The following is a 16,121-nucleotide window of genomic DNA, read 5'->3' on the forward strand; positions in this document are numbered from 1 at the left end:
GAAAGAGTGGTTCATTCTGAGAAAAGCTGAAAATAACTTTTGCAATTAGCGACATGCGTTATCTCTTTTCGTTTATTCGATAAAACCGATAAACGTACCGATAAAGCCGCAAAGAATAATTGTTCGCAATCCATAAGCCGATAATTCGAGCGCATACTTCGTCGCATACTTCACTCGGATTAAAAATGCGATATTTCTTACCTGTAGAACTTCCAGTTTCTGAAACAGAGAAACAAACGATCGTGTTTAGCATCGATATCACTTTCTCCAACGAAGTTGCGTTTCATTTGTATTTTACCGCAGCCTTTTAATAAATAATAGGGGGACACAAAGCATTCGCAAACGTGATGACTACGAGGAACCATAGGGGGTACGCGTGACAGGTAAAATGGTTTAGCACTTTGTACTCATAGATGTATATCGTGTGAAGTGAAGAAAATTCGACGATTTGAGAAAAATAACTTCGAGTTTCGTATCAAAATTAAAAAAAAAAATTATTCGTACCTTCCTGGAACCTGGTTTGTCGATACCGTTCAGTCGGTTGTCGGGTACATCCTTGAAAATGATTGGAAAAAAATTTGGTCAATTTCTGGGGCTTCGAAAAAGATTGTCCTTGGTAAAAATATAGCGTAGACGCGTTTTAGATAAGGCGAGAAAAAATTAATCGACTCGAAAGAATTCGTCGAGTGAAAAGGTAATCTAGATTATATACGTGTTCGTGTAAATACGTGTAGCGTGTGTGCGTGTACCTCTACTCGTGAAATTGTTTCTGATTGCGAATCTGCTTCCTCGACAATTGGCTCTGCGATGCTGGACTCGATTACACTCACCGCTTCCTCCTCGTTCTCGTCCTCCTCCGAATACTCTTCCTCCGATTCCTCCGGCACGCTTCTCTCGTAATCGTCCCAGATCGGGCTTTTTACCTTTTGCATCGCAATATCGAAATGCGTTTCAAAACAGCCGAATTATCGCGGAAAAAATTGTAACCGAAGGAAAAATGAGTTTTCTTCCCGATCCGGCGACGCTTTTCCTTCGACTTCGACGGAAACGAATTTAACTCTGTGTTCGTGAGAATTTGTGTGCTCGGTGTGTACGAAGGGATAATTGTTCGTTACAGGCAGACAAAAGGGTGGGCATAGCAAAGGGAAACAAAACCGGTTAAACAAAGAAACGATAGGATAACAGAATTTGCTACCTTCTCTTCTTTCTTTTCTTCCTTCTTCTCTTCTTTCTTTTCGACCTTCTTCTCTACCTTCTTCTCCTCTTTCTTCTCTTCCTTCTTCTCCTCTTCCTTCTTCTCGACCTTCTTCTTCTTCTTCTCTTCCTCCTCCTCCTCCTCCTTCTTCTCTTCCTTTTTCTACGATACGTACGATAATAGGAAAATGCATGCAACATTCAGGGACATATATGTATCTGTCTCAATCACTATGAATTTGATATTGGAACGAATTCTCGACAGGGGGCAGAGGGTGAGATCCTCTGTGACACTTTGAACGTGGATCACGATTAACTGGTGACATTGGAGGGTACAGTCGTACGTTCAAGTGTACGTTCGATTTCTTGGAAGTTTCTTACCTTGACGACTAATCGGGCAGAGGACTCGTCCTGGCCGTAATCGTTGCTGACAACAACTTTGTAGGTTCCAGAGTACGAAGTAGAAGCAGACGTGATGGTCAGTTTCATATCTGTGCCGTTGAAGGATATCATTATGTCCTTGGAGGCTTTGACTTGCGTGGAATCTCTGAAAAGACGAAGGTCCGTTACGCGTAAACGATAGGAAGGAAATTGATAACCTTGAGGGATAATAAGTTTCACTCGTTTACCTGTACCACGTAATGGTAACTTTGCGGTCCAGCTTCGAGAGACTAGCTACAAGTTCGATCGATTTGCCCTCCTCGATCGTCTAAAATACGACAGACAGACGTTTCGAAATTTGGTACAAGCTGGATGAATAGTTGGAAAGCGAGTAGAAATTTGGTATAGAAGTTACCGCCGATTTCAAACCGGATGCTATCTTGGGCTTCTCTCCCTCTTCCATAATGTCCGTCACTTCCACCACTTGGGACGTTGCCTCTCCTTTCTCGTTACGGGCCACTAATTTGTATATACCCTTGTCGGAAGCTGATACCTGTTCGATCTCTAGCTTCACGGCGAATTCTCCCTGCGAGCGAAAAGTTGGTTAGCTTCCATCTATCGATTCGAAAATAATCAAAAATATAGATTTTTCGTTGTCGCGTACCTCTTTCACTTGCTCCACGTGAACTTTGTGCCTGGTGTCTTCTTTCACGGCTTTGGATTCCTTGAACCAAGTGCATTCTGGCGAGAATTTGGAAAGCACGTGGCACTCGACGATCACCGTCTTCTTCTTCACGATCTTCACGACCTTTGGCTTCTCCTTGATCACGGGTACGACTGAAACGATTGAACGGGAACCGTTTGAATGGATTTAACCACGGTTGACTGTTAGACAATGGGGTGTAGAATGTCGAGGAACTCGATACTCACTTTCGACGTTGAGCGTCAAATTGGCGTTTAGTTCACCGAGGTCGTTCTTGATGTTGCATTTGTACAAGCCAGAGTCTTCGGAGCCAGGATCGTTCAACGTCAGCTTGATGTAATAAATGTCTTCCTTTTCTTGAACGATGCTGATGGAAATTTTCGAGGACTCCTTCACCACCTTGCCAGCGTGGGTCCATACGATTTCGGGTTTCGGTTTCGCCTTCACTTTGCAGTCCATTATCACGAGTTTACCCTGGTTCTGGGATTGAATGCGTGGCTTCTCCACGAAGGTCGGTCCGTCGCCTTCGGGTTCGGGTTCTGCCTCGATGTTCAGGTTCAAATTCGCGTTACTTTCGCCGTATTCATTTTTCACGTGACACCTGTAAGTGCCACCGTCCGGCGCGGAGGGATCCTGCGAAACGGATTCGTTCGATGATCGTTTTATTCGAGACGAAAATCGTAATCGTCGAGAAAACATGGTGTAAAATTTTGCACAGGTTACCTTGATCTCCATGATCAACTCGTACACGTCCTCCTCCACGGTTTTCGTCTTGATCGAAATCTTGGATGATTCCTTGACGACATTGGTCCCACGGAACCACGTGACTTCCGGCTTCGGGTTCGCCTTGCACTTGCACTTCATCGTGATCAAGGTACCGGTTTCGTTTGGAATGATACGGGGTTTCTCGACGAACGTCGGTGCGAAACCAGGTCCTTCTTCTGCATCTTGGAAAGATCCACGGTTAAGCAGGGTCGTGATTTAGGGAGTCGACTTCCGGCCGGTGGCGAACGGAAGCGACTCAGCCGAACCGCGACTCTCGTCGAGATTCCACTTCGACGAGAGTCGCGTTCGAACTGTCGAGGAGGGTTCGGTGTGTTTGGCGTTAGTAAAGTTCGATGATGTCAGTTTTCTACTTTTCCATCCTGCTGTGAATTCTCGAGCATCTCTCGGTCGAATTTCGACCGAGGATTTGCGTAGTTACAGAAGCAACGAGAGATGGACTCTGCGATTAGTTGGCGGTAGCGCAATCGTCATGCACTTACCTTCCCTTGGACACGGCGTGGAAACTTGAAACTTGTTCTTATCTGTACGTACACGCGAATGACCCGGACGTATTCTTCGGACGATTATCTTAATTATTTGAATCATCTTTCGATCCGAGTACGATAAGAAAAACGTGCTAGGATAGGTGAATGACCGAAGTTTCAGAGGGACCGTCTCGTTCGGCTCCCCGCCAGTTGTCGAAAAAAAAGGAAAAAAATACGGAAAATCGTGGACCGTTTGAGAGAAATATTTGCTCGCGTGGTAAAAGTGAGAAGACAGAGGAGCAGGAGCCAACGAGAGTCGCACTGTCTGTCGCATGGTGGAGGACTTGCCTTGGAAGTTGAGAGAGATGTTGGCGTTACTCTCGCCGAAGTTGTTAAACGCGTTGCATCGATAATTTCCGCCGTCGGCCTTGGTCGGATTCGAGATCTCGAGCGTGAGCAAATAAGTGTCCTTTCCGGTCGCCTTGCGTGACATCTTCACGCGTTTGCTGTCGGTGATCGGTTTCTGGCCTTGGTACCACGTTATATCCGGTACCGGGTGTGCTTCCAAGATACACTCCATAATCAACACGTCCCCTTCTTGTCGAATAGTTGGCTTCTTTGGGAAACGCGGTGGTTTACCGTCTGGTATTCTGCGTAAATCGACACGTCAGATACTCGGATCGACTCTCCGTCACGCGGAGACTCAATCTGCGTCGGAGACCAAGTTGCGCGTTCGTTCTTCGAGTCCTGCGGTTCGTCGCGTCGCTAGAGATCCTCGAAAAGCTCGAAGTTACTTTGCATTACCATCGCGGTGGAAAAAATCGGCCGGAAAAAGGAAAAGAAAGTCTCTCGATTGGAATCCAGCGACGCGACGAGCACCCGCGACTCAAAGGATCGTTGATGCATACTTTAGCTTGTCACCCCCCTCGAAGTTCAAGTTAATCGTGGCTACACCCTGGCCGTGCTTGTTCTTCGCCAGGGCTCTGTATTCCCCGGCGTCGCCTTTCGCCACATTGTCGATCTTTAACCTCGCGAGGTGGTACAGCTTCTGATCGAGTTCCAACGACATGCTGTATCTTCCGCCTTCTTTCACCTCGTCGGTACCGTGATACCTAATTCGTGCCCATCAAACCATCGCGTGTTCGTGAGTGCATTCGAAAGGTGACTCGCGATCGGAAGTACGGGACGATTTTCTAAGGGGATTACGATTTCTAGCGAAATTTTCTCCTTTTCTCGCTCATCCAGGGAGCGAGAATGAGAAACAGAGAAAGAGATGGAAAGAGCATGCTGTGAAGAGAGAGAGAGAGAGAGAGAGAACTACGAGGTACGGTTTTACTCTGTATACTCGTGTCTCGACTGGACGTACTTCCTTAAGTGTGGACGTGCACGCAATCTTACCACTTGACACTCGGTTTCGGGTCGCCGACTAATCGACATTCGAAGGTGATGGTGTTACCGTCGTCGGATTGCCTTATCACCGGTCGTTCGGTGAAGGTCGGTTTAATACCGTCGTCAGGTACGGGCGCCTCGTCGCCTATGTTCATACACAAACGATCTACGTGTCGAGATCCTTTTTAAATTATCTTTGCTGCCGCTTAATCCCTTCGCACCCTTATATCGCATCTGGTACTTTGCGACCAGGCAACCAGCGCACGGTTCTCAACCGTACAGCTCAGTCTGGTTGCGGAAGGTTTAAGCCCTTCGATCCAAGGTCAGAGCTACGTATCGATTCCAAGTGCCGCTATATCTTCCGCTTTCTCTAAAAACCGCTCGCACTTGCTTATCACTTTCCCTCGAAACAGATTTGCCTATCAAACCGACATCTCCTACCTTAGGTTGCTTTATTTACCGTCCTTGCGTTTATTCGTTCCTATTAGTTTCTTTTTTCTCTTTTTTTATTTTTTTTTTTTTTTTTTTTTTTTAAACCTGTGCGTTACCCTTTCTCTCCTGGCTCGTCTTGTCCTGTCTTGTTTCGTCCGCGCGATCGCCGCGTGTTTCAACGAACGTGCAAAGAGTATGTAACGTGTTTGCGACGTAGCGTTTCCTTCTCGACGTGTTACGTTTGTCCTCTTTTCTCTGTTATTCGTGCACATGTTTGTTACAACGAAGACAAGCTTCACGTACGTTTATCAGTGCATAAAGTCTTTAGTAAGCGCGACAATTGGTTAAGCGAGTTAAAGAATAAGTGTGATCGAAAGTATGTATATCTACACACGTTTCTTCTGTTACCATCGAGTTTCTTTTAGTATCTAGTCGCTACTCTCTTAAAACACACCTGAGACGAACACACGCGTACATTTGCGTACGTCAGTATCGATTACTATCGCTTTCGTGTCGCGCGATATTGCGTCAGTGATGCACACGTAAAACACCGTTTGTGCCGATGAAGAGAAAAAAAGAAAGAAAAGTGTACGTGACTGTAGCAACCTAACGAAGCGTCAGCATGAGGCGACCCGCATCCCATGCACCGATTTCATCCGTCTAGATCATGATCCGATCGACGAGATCGTCGATTCCGGCTACGCGAGCCGTAGCAGCGAGTCTGATCGGATGCGTGGAATGCCAATCGAAATTAATCAGTGATTCAAGCAGCTTTTCGTTACGGATTAATCATAGTCTCATCTGCGATCTATGCTCTCGATCTATGCCAACTCCTGACAACTCCTTTCGCTTTTAGTGTTCCTTTCGTATTAAAAGAATCGCTTTTTTGGGCTGTATATCGTCGCTCCGTCGAGCCGACAATCGATACGTGCTCATTGCTCGACCGAGATAAATCATTAAAAAATAAATGTCACACGTACGGATGAAGACAAAATATGGAGAAGAAAAAAAAAAGAGTGAGGTGAACGAAGAGAAAAAATAAAGAATAAAAGAGAGAGAGAGAGAGAGAGAGAGTGTGTGTGTGCAGGTCGAAGAAGGGGAAACGGCGAGAAACGGGAAGAAGAGACTGAAAGAAAACCGGAGACGTAGAATCGAAGATAGAGGATCACCGATATACATCCCGAATTAGTAAAGACAGAGAAAAGTGAGAAGTTAGGCGATCATCGATCGGTTCGCGTTTCTTCTTTACCGAGCGAAACGACGAGTGCCGAGATCGAGGCAATTTCGATCGCGATCGATCCCCACTCGAGACGTAGAAGAAACGCAAACAAGTCGATGTTCGATGATCGAACACGTAGACAGCGACAAACATAACAGATCTTTTATTATACTTACTATCGAAATTTAGGGAAATAGTGGCATTGGATTCGCCGAGCTCGTTCTTCGCGGTGACCTTATATTTACCAGCATCCTCAACGGTCACGTTTTTGATCTCCAGAGTCGCGAAGTACGAGTGGCCATCTTTGTCGACGGTGAGCTGAAATTTTTCATCGTCTATGAGCGTCGGGATAGGTGCTTGAGCGAACGGACAAAGGTGCAGAAGGATCGGGAGACTGACCTTATGCCTCGGTGAATCTTTGACCATATTCCCATCGTGAAACCACGTTACTTTTGGCGTGGGATCAGCCGTGATACGACATTCGAAAAGTAATCGTTTACCATCGTCTTCTTGTCTGATTGCAGGCTTCTTCGCAAAAGTTGGCGCGATTCCATCGATTTGTCTAGGACGAGTGCGGATGAGAGTTTAAACTCGGTGGAAAAGCGCGAGTCTCGTCGGTGAGAAAGAAAAACAAATCACACGTGCAAACGCTGGGACAATATCGACTATCGTCGTGCTCGTTACGATAAACACAGTCTCGCAGCATACGTTAGCAGGCGCAGTGCGATTATCAGTGGGACAGGTCGGTATTTGGTCAGACGAGCCAAAACTCTCGAGACCTCGCAACGCGATACTTTCGCGAGCGCGGATGTTTCGTTATCGTTTCGTTATTGTTTCGACGAGTTAGGAAAGTATCCATAGCGTCTATATAGAGCGGCATAGGTTGGAAGCAATTCGCCGGGACAGAGAGAAACTGTGCACGCGCTAAATTCGCCCCAGGATCTAGCGTGATTCCGCGGAACCGATGCCAGTAGTAACTTTCGTTTTGTTTAGACAGTGGGTCTACGAATGAGCGGTATCGTACTGTGGCCTCGTTGTTACCTAGCAGGAAGAGAACCCTCTAATGGTTGGTTTTAGAGACGCTTCGATTGCTACGAGCCTCTCCGAAAGCTCGGTTCAACGACCCCCATTTTCATTCAGCCTGCATCCGACTCGGTGCAAAATTTCCCTTCGAAATATCGCTTCGTTCATACGCCATTTCACGCTTCGGGTTTCCTCTAAGCGTGACACTATGAAAGTCTAATGTGCTCTCTTAGCTGCCTGCTACGACGTCGTTCAGTCGTACGGTTTAAATTCTCGTTTACGCTCTCTCGTTTACGGTCTCCCGTTTACAGTGCCTCGTTTACAGTCTCTCTCGTCCAGCGAAATTCGTAGAAAAATCAAACACCTCGGAGGGATGGTACCCGGATGATGGTACTTAGCCGGTGGTAATGGCTCTCGTTGGAACGGATTTGCGATTACCGCTATGGAATTTGCCGAAAGTGAATAGGAGAGAAAAGAGAGAGAGAGAGAGCGATCGTTCCAAAGTGTAAAACCAATAAGATGGCGCGAGTGGAAAGAACGGTAGCAGAAGGGAGGAACGTCGAAACTAACTTTAGCAAAGAAGTAGGCTGCAGCTGTTTCCTCCGGCTTCCACGCTATAGTCGATTAGCCGATTCGTCTCGCGGATCGCGATTCGTCCTCGTTCGCGTTACGAAACTCTCGCAAGGGAAAAAAGGGTTCGCGGGGTGGTCGGGGGAGGAAAATCACGGACGCGAGCGAGGGAGGAAGGAATCTGCGAATATTTGGAAAGGTATGGGCGTCGAAGGCTCGCGTTACTTTTAGAAATTCACGGGAATCATGTCTGTCGAACGGATCCGAAAATATAACATCTCGTCGGGCGCCTCGTCATGGCCCCGAACAAGCAACTTTCGACCCAATTTCTACCTGCCTTGGAGATTCGGCATTCGCGTGAATTCTCGAGGGGTGGTCGAGAAACGCGCGGACGAGGGAAAGGGAGATCGGTCATCGTTTTGTCGGGCAAATCGTCGATCTCGTAAGACGAGACCGCAATTAGCGGAGAGGCGCCGAACGGAAAGAATCGGATGTGCCAAGATCGTAAATACCCCGAAGCTGTCTCGCGCATACGTAAATACGTTTTGAGGGAAAAACTGTAGACGCGGAACGCGTGGAAGATAGACGGACGTTGGACAGAGAAACGTGGTCGGTTGAGAGATGGAGAATGAAAATAGAGAAGGAGAGGTTCTCGATTCTATTTCCACGTCGACCAGTCAGACGCGTATGCGTGGGCAGAAGAAGAAAACTGAGCGATCGGACAGCTAGAACAGCCGTAGTTGTCTGTTTCTCTTATCGGACGAGCGCGCGTGATCGCGCGTGAACGTGGCCAAAAATAGCCAGCATTCCGCGACGATTATTATTAGTTAGCCGCATTCGATGCGTGCACCTAAACATTATCGACGAAACTGCTAGTTTCGTTACGGTTGCCTCTCCCCTGCTGCCACCGACGTCTCTGTGTCCCACCGATCTCGGTTAGCGTAAGAATGAGAAAAATTGAAAGTTTGGTCACACACGCATGCATCGGCAAGGCAATTCGCAAGCAATTCGCAAGGCAATTGGCAAGGCATTGGCAGGGATCGCGCGGTATCCGCGGAGACGGAGCAAATCACTCACCCTTCTCTTTCTGACTCTTCCGCAGCTAAAGCCATATGAAAAAGAAGAAAGCATAGTAAGCGAAGCGAACGAAGAGGTAGAGAAGAAAGTATATAAGAAGCGTTAAAGAGACGAAATAAAAAGAAAAAGAAAAAGAAAAAGAAAAAGTAAAAGAAAGATAGAGAAAAGAAGAAAGAAAAGGGAAAAAGAGCCTGGAGAAGCGACAAACGTTCATCTTTCGAGAGGCATTCGATCGTCGAACTTACTTCTCCCTAGGCTCATCGACAGCTGGAAAATAAGGAAATTTTATTTCGAAACGTCGACACGGTTTGAACGGGAAGAAAAAGGGTTACGCAGACGGCGAAACGCGATAAAGGGGGAAGACGGTATTTCGGTTATAAGGACACGCACCGAGTTCGAGACCGAAAACGAAAGGGTCAAGAACGTTTCTATTAAAAGAACAATCTTTCGGGTGGCGAACGTTAAAGTAACGCGTAACGCGTTGCGCAATGTGACGCAATGCGCGATAGGGGGAAAAAATAAGTAGCGACAAGCGCCAGGTACTCACGGCTGAAATTCAGGTTAATCGAAGCCGCGACCTCGCCCATCTTGTTCTTGGCCTTGACCTTGTACAGGCCGGCGTCGGTCTCGATAACGTCGTCGAGCTCCAGCACCACGAGGAACTTGTTGGTCCCGATGCTCTGCATCCTGAAGTTGGTCCTGGCGTCCGGACTCAACTCGGTCTCGCCGCGGTACCATGATATCTCGGGTTTAGGCGAGCTGATCAGTTGACACTCGAAGATCAGTCGATTCCCGTCGTCCTCCTGCCTGAGTTGCGGCTTCTGGGTGAAGCTCGGCGCGAAATCGTCGGCGACCCCCATGGCGTTGGGTCGCCTTCGCCACTCCTCCCTTTACCGCGAACTTCTCGGGTGGCGCGCCACCCTCTCGCCTTCGGGATCGAGAGCTTTCCTCGCTCTTTCCTTTCCTTCCTTGCTTCCCGAGAAAACCTGCCCTATCTCTGCTTCCGATCGGTTCAAACGGCGCCGACCCGCGGCACCATCCAACCGATGCTCTCCTCCTCTCGCTGCTCGCGATCCTCCTCGGACCTGCCGTTTTCAGAGATCGTTTCTTTCTTAGAACTCGCCTCCTCCCTACTATCCTACTATCCTATCCGCTATTCTATCCGCTATTCTATCCGCTATTCTATCCGATAACTTGTCGTCCGACGAACGCGCGCGAGCAACGATTTTCCTCTTTGCCACTTAGCTACTAAGCGTTCGGAAGATTGATCGTCCGACGGAGATCGAGTTGGACGGAAGAAGATACGAGAAGAGTCTCCGATTTCGGGGGCTCGAGTAACACGAGCCAAATTATTATATTTCAAGCGTTACATCCAAATCCACGATACGATATATCGCGGCTGAGAAATTCAAAATAGATCTTTATGTAATTCGACGAAGAGCGTTTGTGTCTGCGATATCTCGGCTGCTCTCCGATTTCCTCTTCCTCCTTCCCTCCGATCTTTAGGAGTATTTTAGCGTCGAAGCGTGCCTCTGGAACGAACGGAGAATCGCGAGGATAGGCACCGATCGCGAGAACGGATGGTCGGAAAATCGTGGCGCCGATTCGATCGGCGAACGATGCTCGCGGATGGAACGGTGGAATCCGAGACTCCAAAGGTGGATTTTCAGGATTTTCCAACACGTCCAAGGCCGAATAATGACGCAACGCCTCTATTATTAATGCGACTCTTGGCTCGGAAATAGTCGAACCAGTTATCTTGGTAATCGGTTATTATGTTTGGCATCTAATAGCGAAAACGCTCGCGTTTGATTCACGACGTGGCTGGCGAATTGAAAGAAATTTCTCGGAAGGCTGGCGAAAAGAAAAATTGCAATTTTACGGCGAGGCAGATTTGCTCGACGCCAGCTGGGACAACAACCAACGGCAAAAGGATTTACGATCCAGACAACCGTTCAACCACCGTCCGACCATATTTCACAGATATTAACGCAACGTTCTCGAAAACATCGTCGCTGGGAGTGCTAAATATATGCCGCGATGCCTAAGCGCGATTATTCGAATGTCAGCGAAGAGGCGCGGCGAGCAATGCAAAGTCCGATGGACTAAAGAAACGCAAATCAGAACGAATGCACCAAGTGTTATAACGTCACGGTAAGACTTGGCAACGAGCCTCGAAACATTCCTAAGATTACTAGGCTTCGTAACACCCGTTCTCATTCTGTTCCTTTCCTGCGCTTCGTTTTCACCTTCGTCAACGTGGTAGCCCGACTACGATCCTCTTCCCTTCCATTCCACTACGTTCCATTCCATTCCGTTCGATCGCAATAATTTTCCCGAGGAAATGCAGCCAAACTCGACGCGAGAACGCGAACGCGTCGACACGATCCGAGTGATAGAAAGAGAGGTAAGATCTTTGAGTTTGATCTTTGAGAAGATCGGTGACGAGTTTGGGGAAAAGCGATCTGGGTTAGCGACCTCGATAACCTTTGATCTTTGAGAAGATCGGTGACGAGTTTGGGGAAAAGCGATCTGGGTTAGCGACCTCGATACTCGCTCACCGAAATTAAGATCAGAGTCGACCTTTCCAAACGGCGAGTTCCTTGCTCTTTGTTCGAGATACACTTTTGACAGGAGAGTTCTACGCGTGCCAAGTGAAGAAGGGAATGACCGAAGATCGAAAGGGACGTTTCAGCGCGATGTCGCGCCGCGGTCCAAGCTTATTTCCGATTCCGAAGGTTTCCCTCGAGGAACGGGACGAAACGCAAAGTCGCTCGATCCTGGATCGCGAGAAACGGATCCGTGGATGGTGGATCGCGACGAAATCGAGATGTTAACGATCGCGCATCGATTCGATGGGTACGGTTTGGCAATCACCTAGATCGAAGGTCGCGGTTGACCGATTTAAAAATAGTCCGTACTTGGAACGAGATGTACTCGAATTTTTGCGAATGGTAGAGATCGAGGGAACCTTGATCGACGTTATCTCGAAGGTAATGCTCGGTCTTTGGGAAGAAAAATATCGAGAAGGGTGTAGAGAGGGGCGATTTTATGTTCCACTCTAGAAAGAAGATGGCCGCGACGATTGATGGACCAACAGGTGTTTACCTCGGCACGCGATGTCTCAATATTTTCGCCCCCGACGACTTGGCATAATTTTATTGTCTCCTCCGCGATGTAATATATTCGATGACAGACTGACCCAATAACAAGTGGCACAATGTACACGCGGTTATAAAAAGCATGGAATGAATGAAGCACCGTTTAGCAATGACAAGACGAAAATATCGTTCGCGAACGATGTGGGGCTGTTTATTCGAGAAGTGAGAAAGGAGAGGAGCGATCGCGAGGCGATTTTCACGCTCCTCTCGAGATGTCGCGGAGAGGAAAGAGCTGTCGAGCAACGCGGATTCTTGGAAACGGATCCGCGGATTCCTGCGACGGTTTAGAGGACGGTATAGAAGAGGGATGAAGCGAGATCTCGGAGCCAAGCGGCGAGAAAAGTTCGTCGCTCGAATAGTCCCGTCACGAGGCAATGATTCACGTTTCGGATTACGAGCGAAGAAAGGATATTAAGTCATCGTGGGGCTAATACCGCGTAAGCTCGGCAAGCGCGCTAAATTCGACCTAGAAGTTATAATTATTGGTCGAGGCATGCCTTCCGTCGCTCTCTTCTTCCGTCTATACCACTATTTTCTCCGCGTCGCGCTTGTCGCAACGTCTATTTTCGTGCACTGACTCAAATCCATAGCGACACGAATCGTGCACCACCGAAATCTTTTCTTCCCTCGAGGACAGAGAAAACCGAGCGACGAAAATTATACGCGCGTATTTATAGCAGCGACCTATCGAACGGATAAGCAATGCCGAGCGGCGTTATGATGCATCCTCGAAGCTCGCTGTCAGAGATACAGCTAACGACCAACGTCAATCGGTCTAAAAAAGAAGAAACAGGCGAACGATATACGAATCCTCGGGTTTCAACGATGACGGGCAACCGCGAAAACAATGAATTAGTCATCGGGGCTAATTTTGAACGAGGCCTGACAATCAACAGGTGTAATTTTCGGGTTGGCCGACCATGAAATTTATAAATACCGTGAAATTACGCATCCAGTGGAAAGATCGGCGAGGAATTTTTGACAGGTCGCTCCATCTTTTCCCTCTTCCACCCTTCTCGTCGAGATACGCGCGTTGCGAGCGTCGTAACCCCGACGAAATGAAGGATGAACGATGAATCAGCTGATGCGAAAAAAGGGGGCGAAAAGAGAAAGAGCGAAAAAATATGGTTGGAAGGATGGTCGGACGGTGTAACGAGGCGACGAACCGTTCCTCCTCACGTTACGCCTTGCTAAAAATAAGCAGACTTCGAGCCTAGATACCTAGATAGTAGTCTACGAATAGTTCTTAGTGGTTGGACGCGAGCAGACTCGTGGCAATTACTGTCGAGCAACGCGGATTCTTGGAAACGGATCCGCGGATTCCTGCGACGGTTTAGAGGACGGTATAGAAGAGGGATGAAGCGAGATCTCGGAGCCAAGCGGCGAGAAAAGTTCGTCGCTCGAATAGTCCCGTCACGAGGCAATGATTCACGTTTCGGATTACGAGCGAAGAAAGGATATTAAGTCATCGTGGGGCTAATACCGCGTAAGCTCGGCAAGCGCGCTAAATTCGACCTAGAAGTTATAATTATTGGTCGAGGCATGCCTTCCGTCGCTCTCTTCTTCCGTCTATACCACTATTTTCTCCGCGTCGCGCTTGTCGCAACGTCTATTTTCGTGCACTGACTCAAATCCATAGCGACACGAATCGTGCACCACCGAAATCTTTTCTTCCCTCGAGGACAGAGAAAACCGAGCGACGAAAATTATACGCGCGTATTTATAGCAGCGACCTATCGAACGGATAAGCAATGCCGAGCGGCGTTATGATGCATCCTCGAAGCTCGCTGTCAGAGATACAGCTAACGACCAACGTCAATCGGTCTAAAAAAGAAGAAACAGGCGAACGATATACGAATCCTCGGGTTTCAACGATGACGGGCAACCGCGAAAACAATGAATTAGTCATCGGGGCTAATTTTGAACGAGGCCTGACAATCAACAGGTGTAATTTTCGGGTTGGCCGACCATGAAATTTATAAATACCGTGAAATTACGCATCCAGTGGAAAGATCGGCGAGGAATTTTTGACAGGTCGCTCCATCTTTTCCCTCTTCCACCCTTCTCGTCGAGATACGCGCGTTGCGAGCGTCGTAACCCCGACGAAATGAAGGATGAACGATGAATCAGCTGATGCGAAAAAAGGGGGCGAAAAGAGAAAGAGCGAAAAAATATGGTTGGAAGGATGGTCGGACGGTGTAACGAGGCGACGAACCGTTCCTCCTCACGTTACGCCTTGCTAAAAATAAGCAGACTTCGAGCCTAGATACCTAGATAGTAGTCTACGAATAGTTCTTAGTGGTTGGACGCGAGCAGACTCGTGGCAATTAGTCACCAAGACGCTAGACGATCGTTTCGACGATGAACGAGAGAAATTGCTTCCGATCGAACGTTACACCCGATGAAATCTGCTCGTCGGGACCTTGACGCCCCCTCGTCCTATGACATTGTTTCTCTCTCGAAACGACACGGGTGTCAAGGTCGTCGCGACGATCCTCGCGATCGACTGGAGAATCCAGCGCCCCGATGGATCCACGCGTGCCTAAGGGGCTAGAGACCGGTAATCGTTGACCGATACCACTCGCGCGTTACGTTGCTCGCGCACTCGACTCGCAACCTTCGAACCCCGCGTGTCTTCCGGTGAAATTAGCGAAATTGCCACGCGCACAAGGATCGAAGAATCGTCCGATCGAGAGGGTGGTTACGCACCTGATCCAACGATCTCCAAGGGAATACGAACGAGTACGACACTTGCTCGTGTGCCCGCGAACGAAACGTAACACTTCGAAGCACTGAAGCACCAAAAGCACCCACGATTCACCATAGAGAAAGGAGCAAACGTCGTACGACGAGGGATATCGACGAAGGATAAGAGAAAGATGGAAGATTGGAAAGAAAGAGAGAAAGAAGAGAGGAGACGGCGTAAAGGGTGAAAGGGAAGGGCGCACTATGTACTTGGTCGAATTTTCGCAGGTTCGCGTGCTCGCTCGTATACCCTCTCTCGATCAAGAATCCAGTCTGTCAAAGAGGAAAACTTACTTGATGCGAGCGGTGAAATATCCGAATAAACTGGAGGCAATTAAGAACCGTGGTGGTCCCCCGTGGACAGTGGAAATCCTGGATTCCTCGGCGAGTTTAACGTTGATCCTGAGCTCCTCCGTGGGTCGAGCTCGCGGCTCGTACACGCGGTTCGCGCACTTTGATTCTCGAAAGTCGAAGCGAAATGCAGGCCGCGAACGAAAGTGAAAAAGAAGTGAGTGAGAGAGAGAGAGAGAGAGAGAGAGAAATGAAAAAGGCGGAAAGAAAGATGAGAGAAATATAAATTTCTTTAATATTCGATCGTCTTCGTCGTGGTCGTCGTCACTGTGTGGTCGTCGCTCCGTTTAGAATATATCCTGTTCGTTAGGCCCTGTCTCCTGTCTCTCCTTTTATACGGAGCGCCTGTCTTGGCCGTCCCAGTCACCGGGGCCCCGCGCGCCAACTAACCGCACGAAATATCGCCGTGACACCTCGACGTCGAGACCAGCACCTCTGCGTCGGCGCGACTTCCACGATAACCGTTTCTCCCTCAACCCCCCACCCTGCCACGCCTACGCTGCCGAATTTCGAGGCTGACTCCTGACACTGTCAGGCCAACCGGGGTCCTGCTCGATTTTCCCCCCCGATCGCGCAGGATCCGCACCCCCGTCTGCTCGTTGCCACCGCGCACCCCTTGCTCCATC

General features: G+C 48.5%; 1 protein-coding gene across 1 annotated transcript in view; it reads right to left on the reverse strand.

Moving 5' to 3' along the window:
• bent (projectin protein bent) overlaps positions 1-15,898 on the reverse strand; it is a 67,830-nt gene extending 51,932 nt beyond the window's left edge. Inside the window, exons 1-15 of the mRNA XM_017907230.1 lie at positions 15,439-15,898; positions 9,786-10,323; positions 9,484-9,505; positions 6,968-7,130; positions 6,745-6,886; positions 3,002-3,225; positions 2,506-2,911; positions 2,240-2,412; positions 1,991-2,161; positions 1,824-1,903; positions 1,576-1,741; positions 1,196-1,357; positions 750-923; positions 505-555; positions 202-219 (exon numbers count right to left, since the gene is read on the reverse strand). Of these exons, the coding sequence (XP_017762719.1) occupies positions 202-219; positions 505-555; positions 750-923; positions 1,196-1,357; positions 1,576-1,741; positions 1,824-1,903; positions 1,991-2,161; positions 2,240-2,412; positions 2,506-2,911; positions 3,002-3,225; positions 6,745-6,886; positions 6,968-7,130; positions 9,484-9,505; positions 9,786-10,098 (2,265 nt within the window). The 5' untranslated portion in view covers positions 10,099-10,323; positions 15,439-15,898. The remainder of the gene's footprint in view (positions 1-201; positions 220-504; positions 556-749; positions 924-1,195; positions 1,358-1,575; positions 1,742-1,823; positions 1,904-1,990; positions 2,162-2,239; positions 2,413-2,505; positions 2,912-3,001; positions 3,226-6,744; positions 6,887-6,967; positions 7,131-9,483; positions 9,506-9,785; positions 10,324-15,438) is intronic.
• Between the last annotated feature and the right edge of the window lie 223 nt (positions 15,899-16,121).

The sequence above is a fragment of the Eufriesea mexicana genome, unplaced genomic scaffold, assembly GCF_001483705.2.
Source record: "Eufriesea mexicana isolate 0111107269 unplaced genomic scaffold, ASM148370v2 scaffold7348, whole genome shotgun sequence".
In the NCBI taxonomy this organism is placed as follows: Eukaryota; Metazoa; Arthropoda; class Insecta; order Hymenoptera; family Apidae; genus Eufriesea; species Eufriesea mexicana.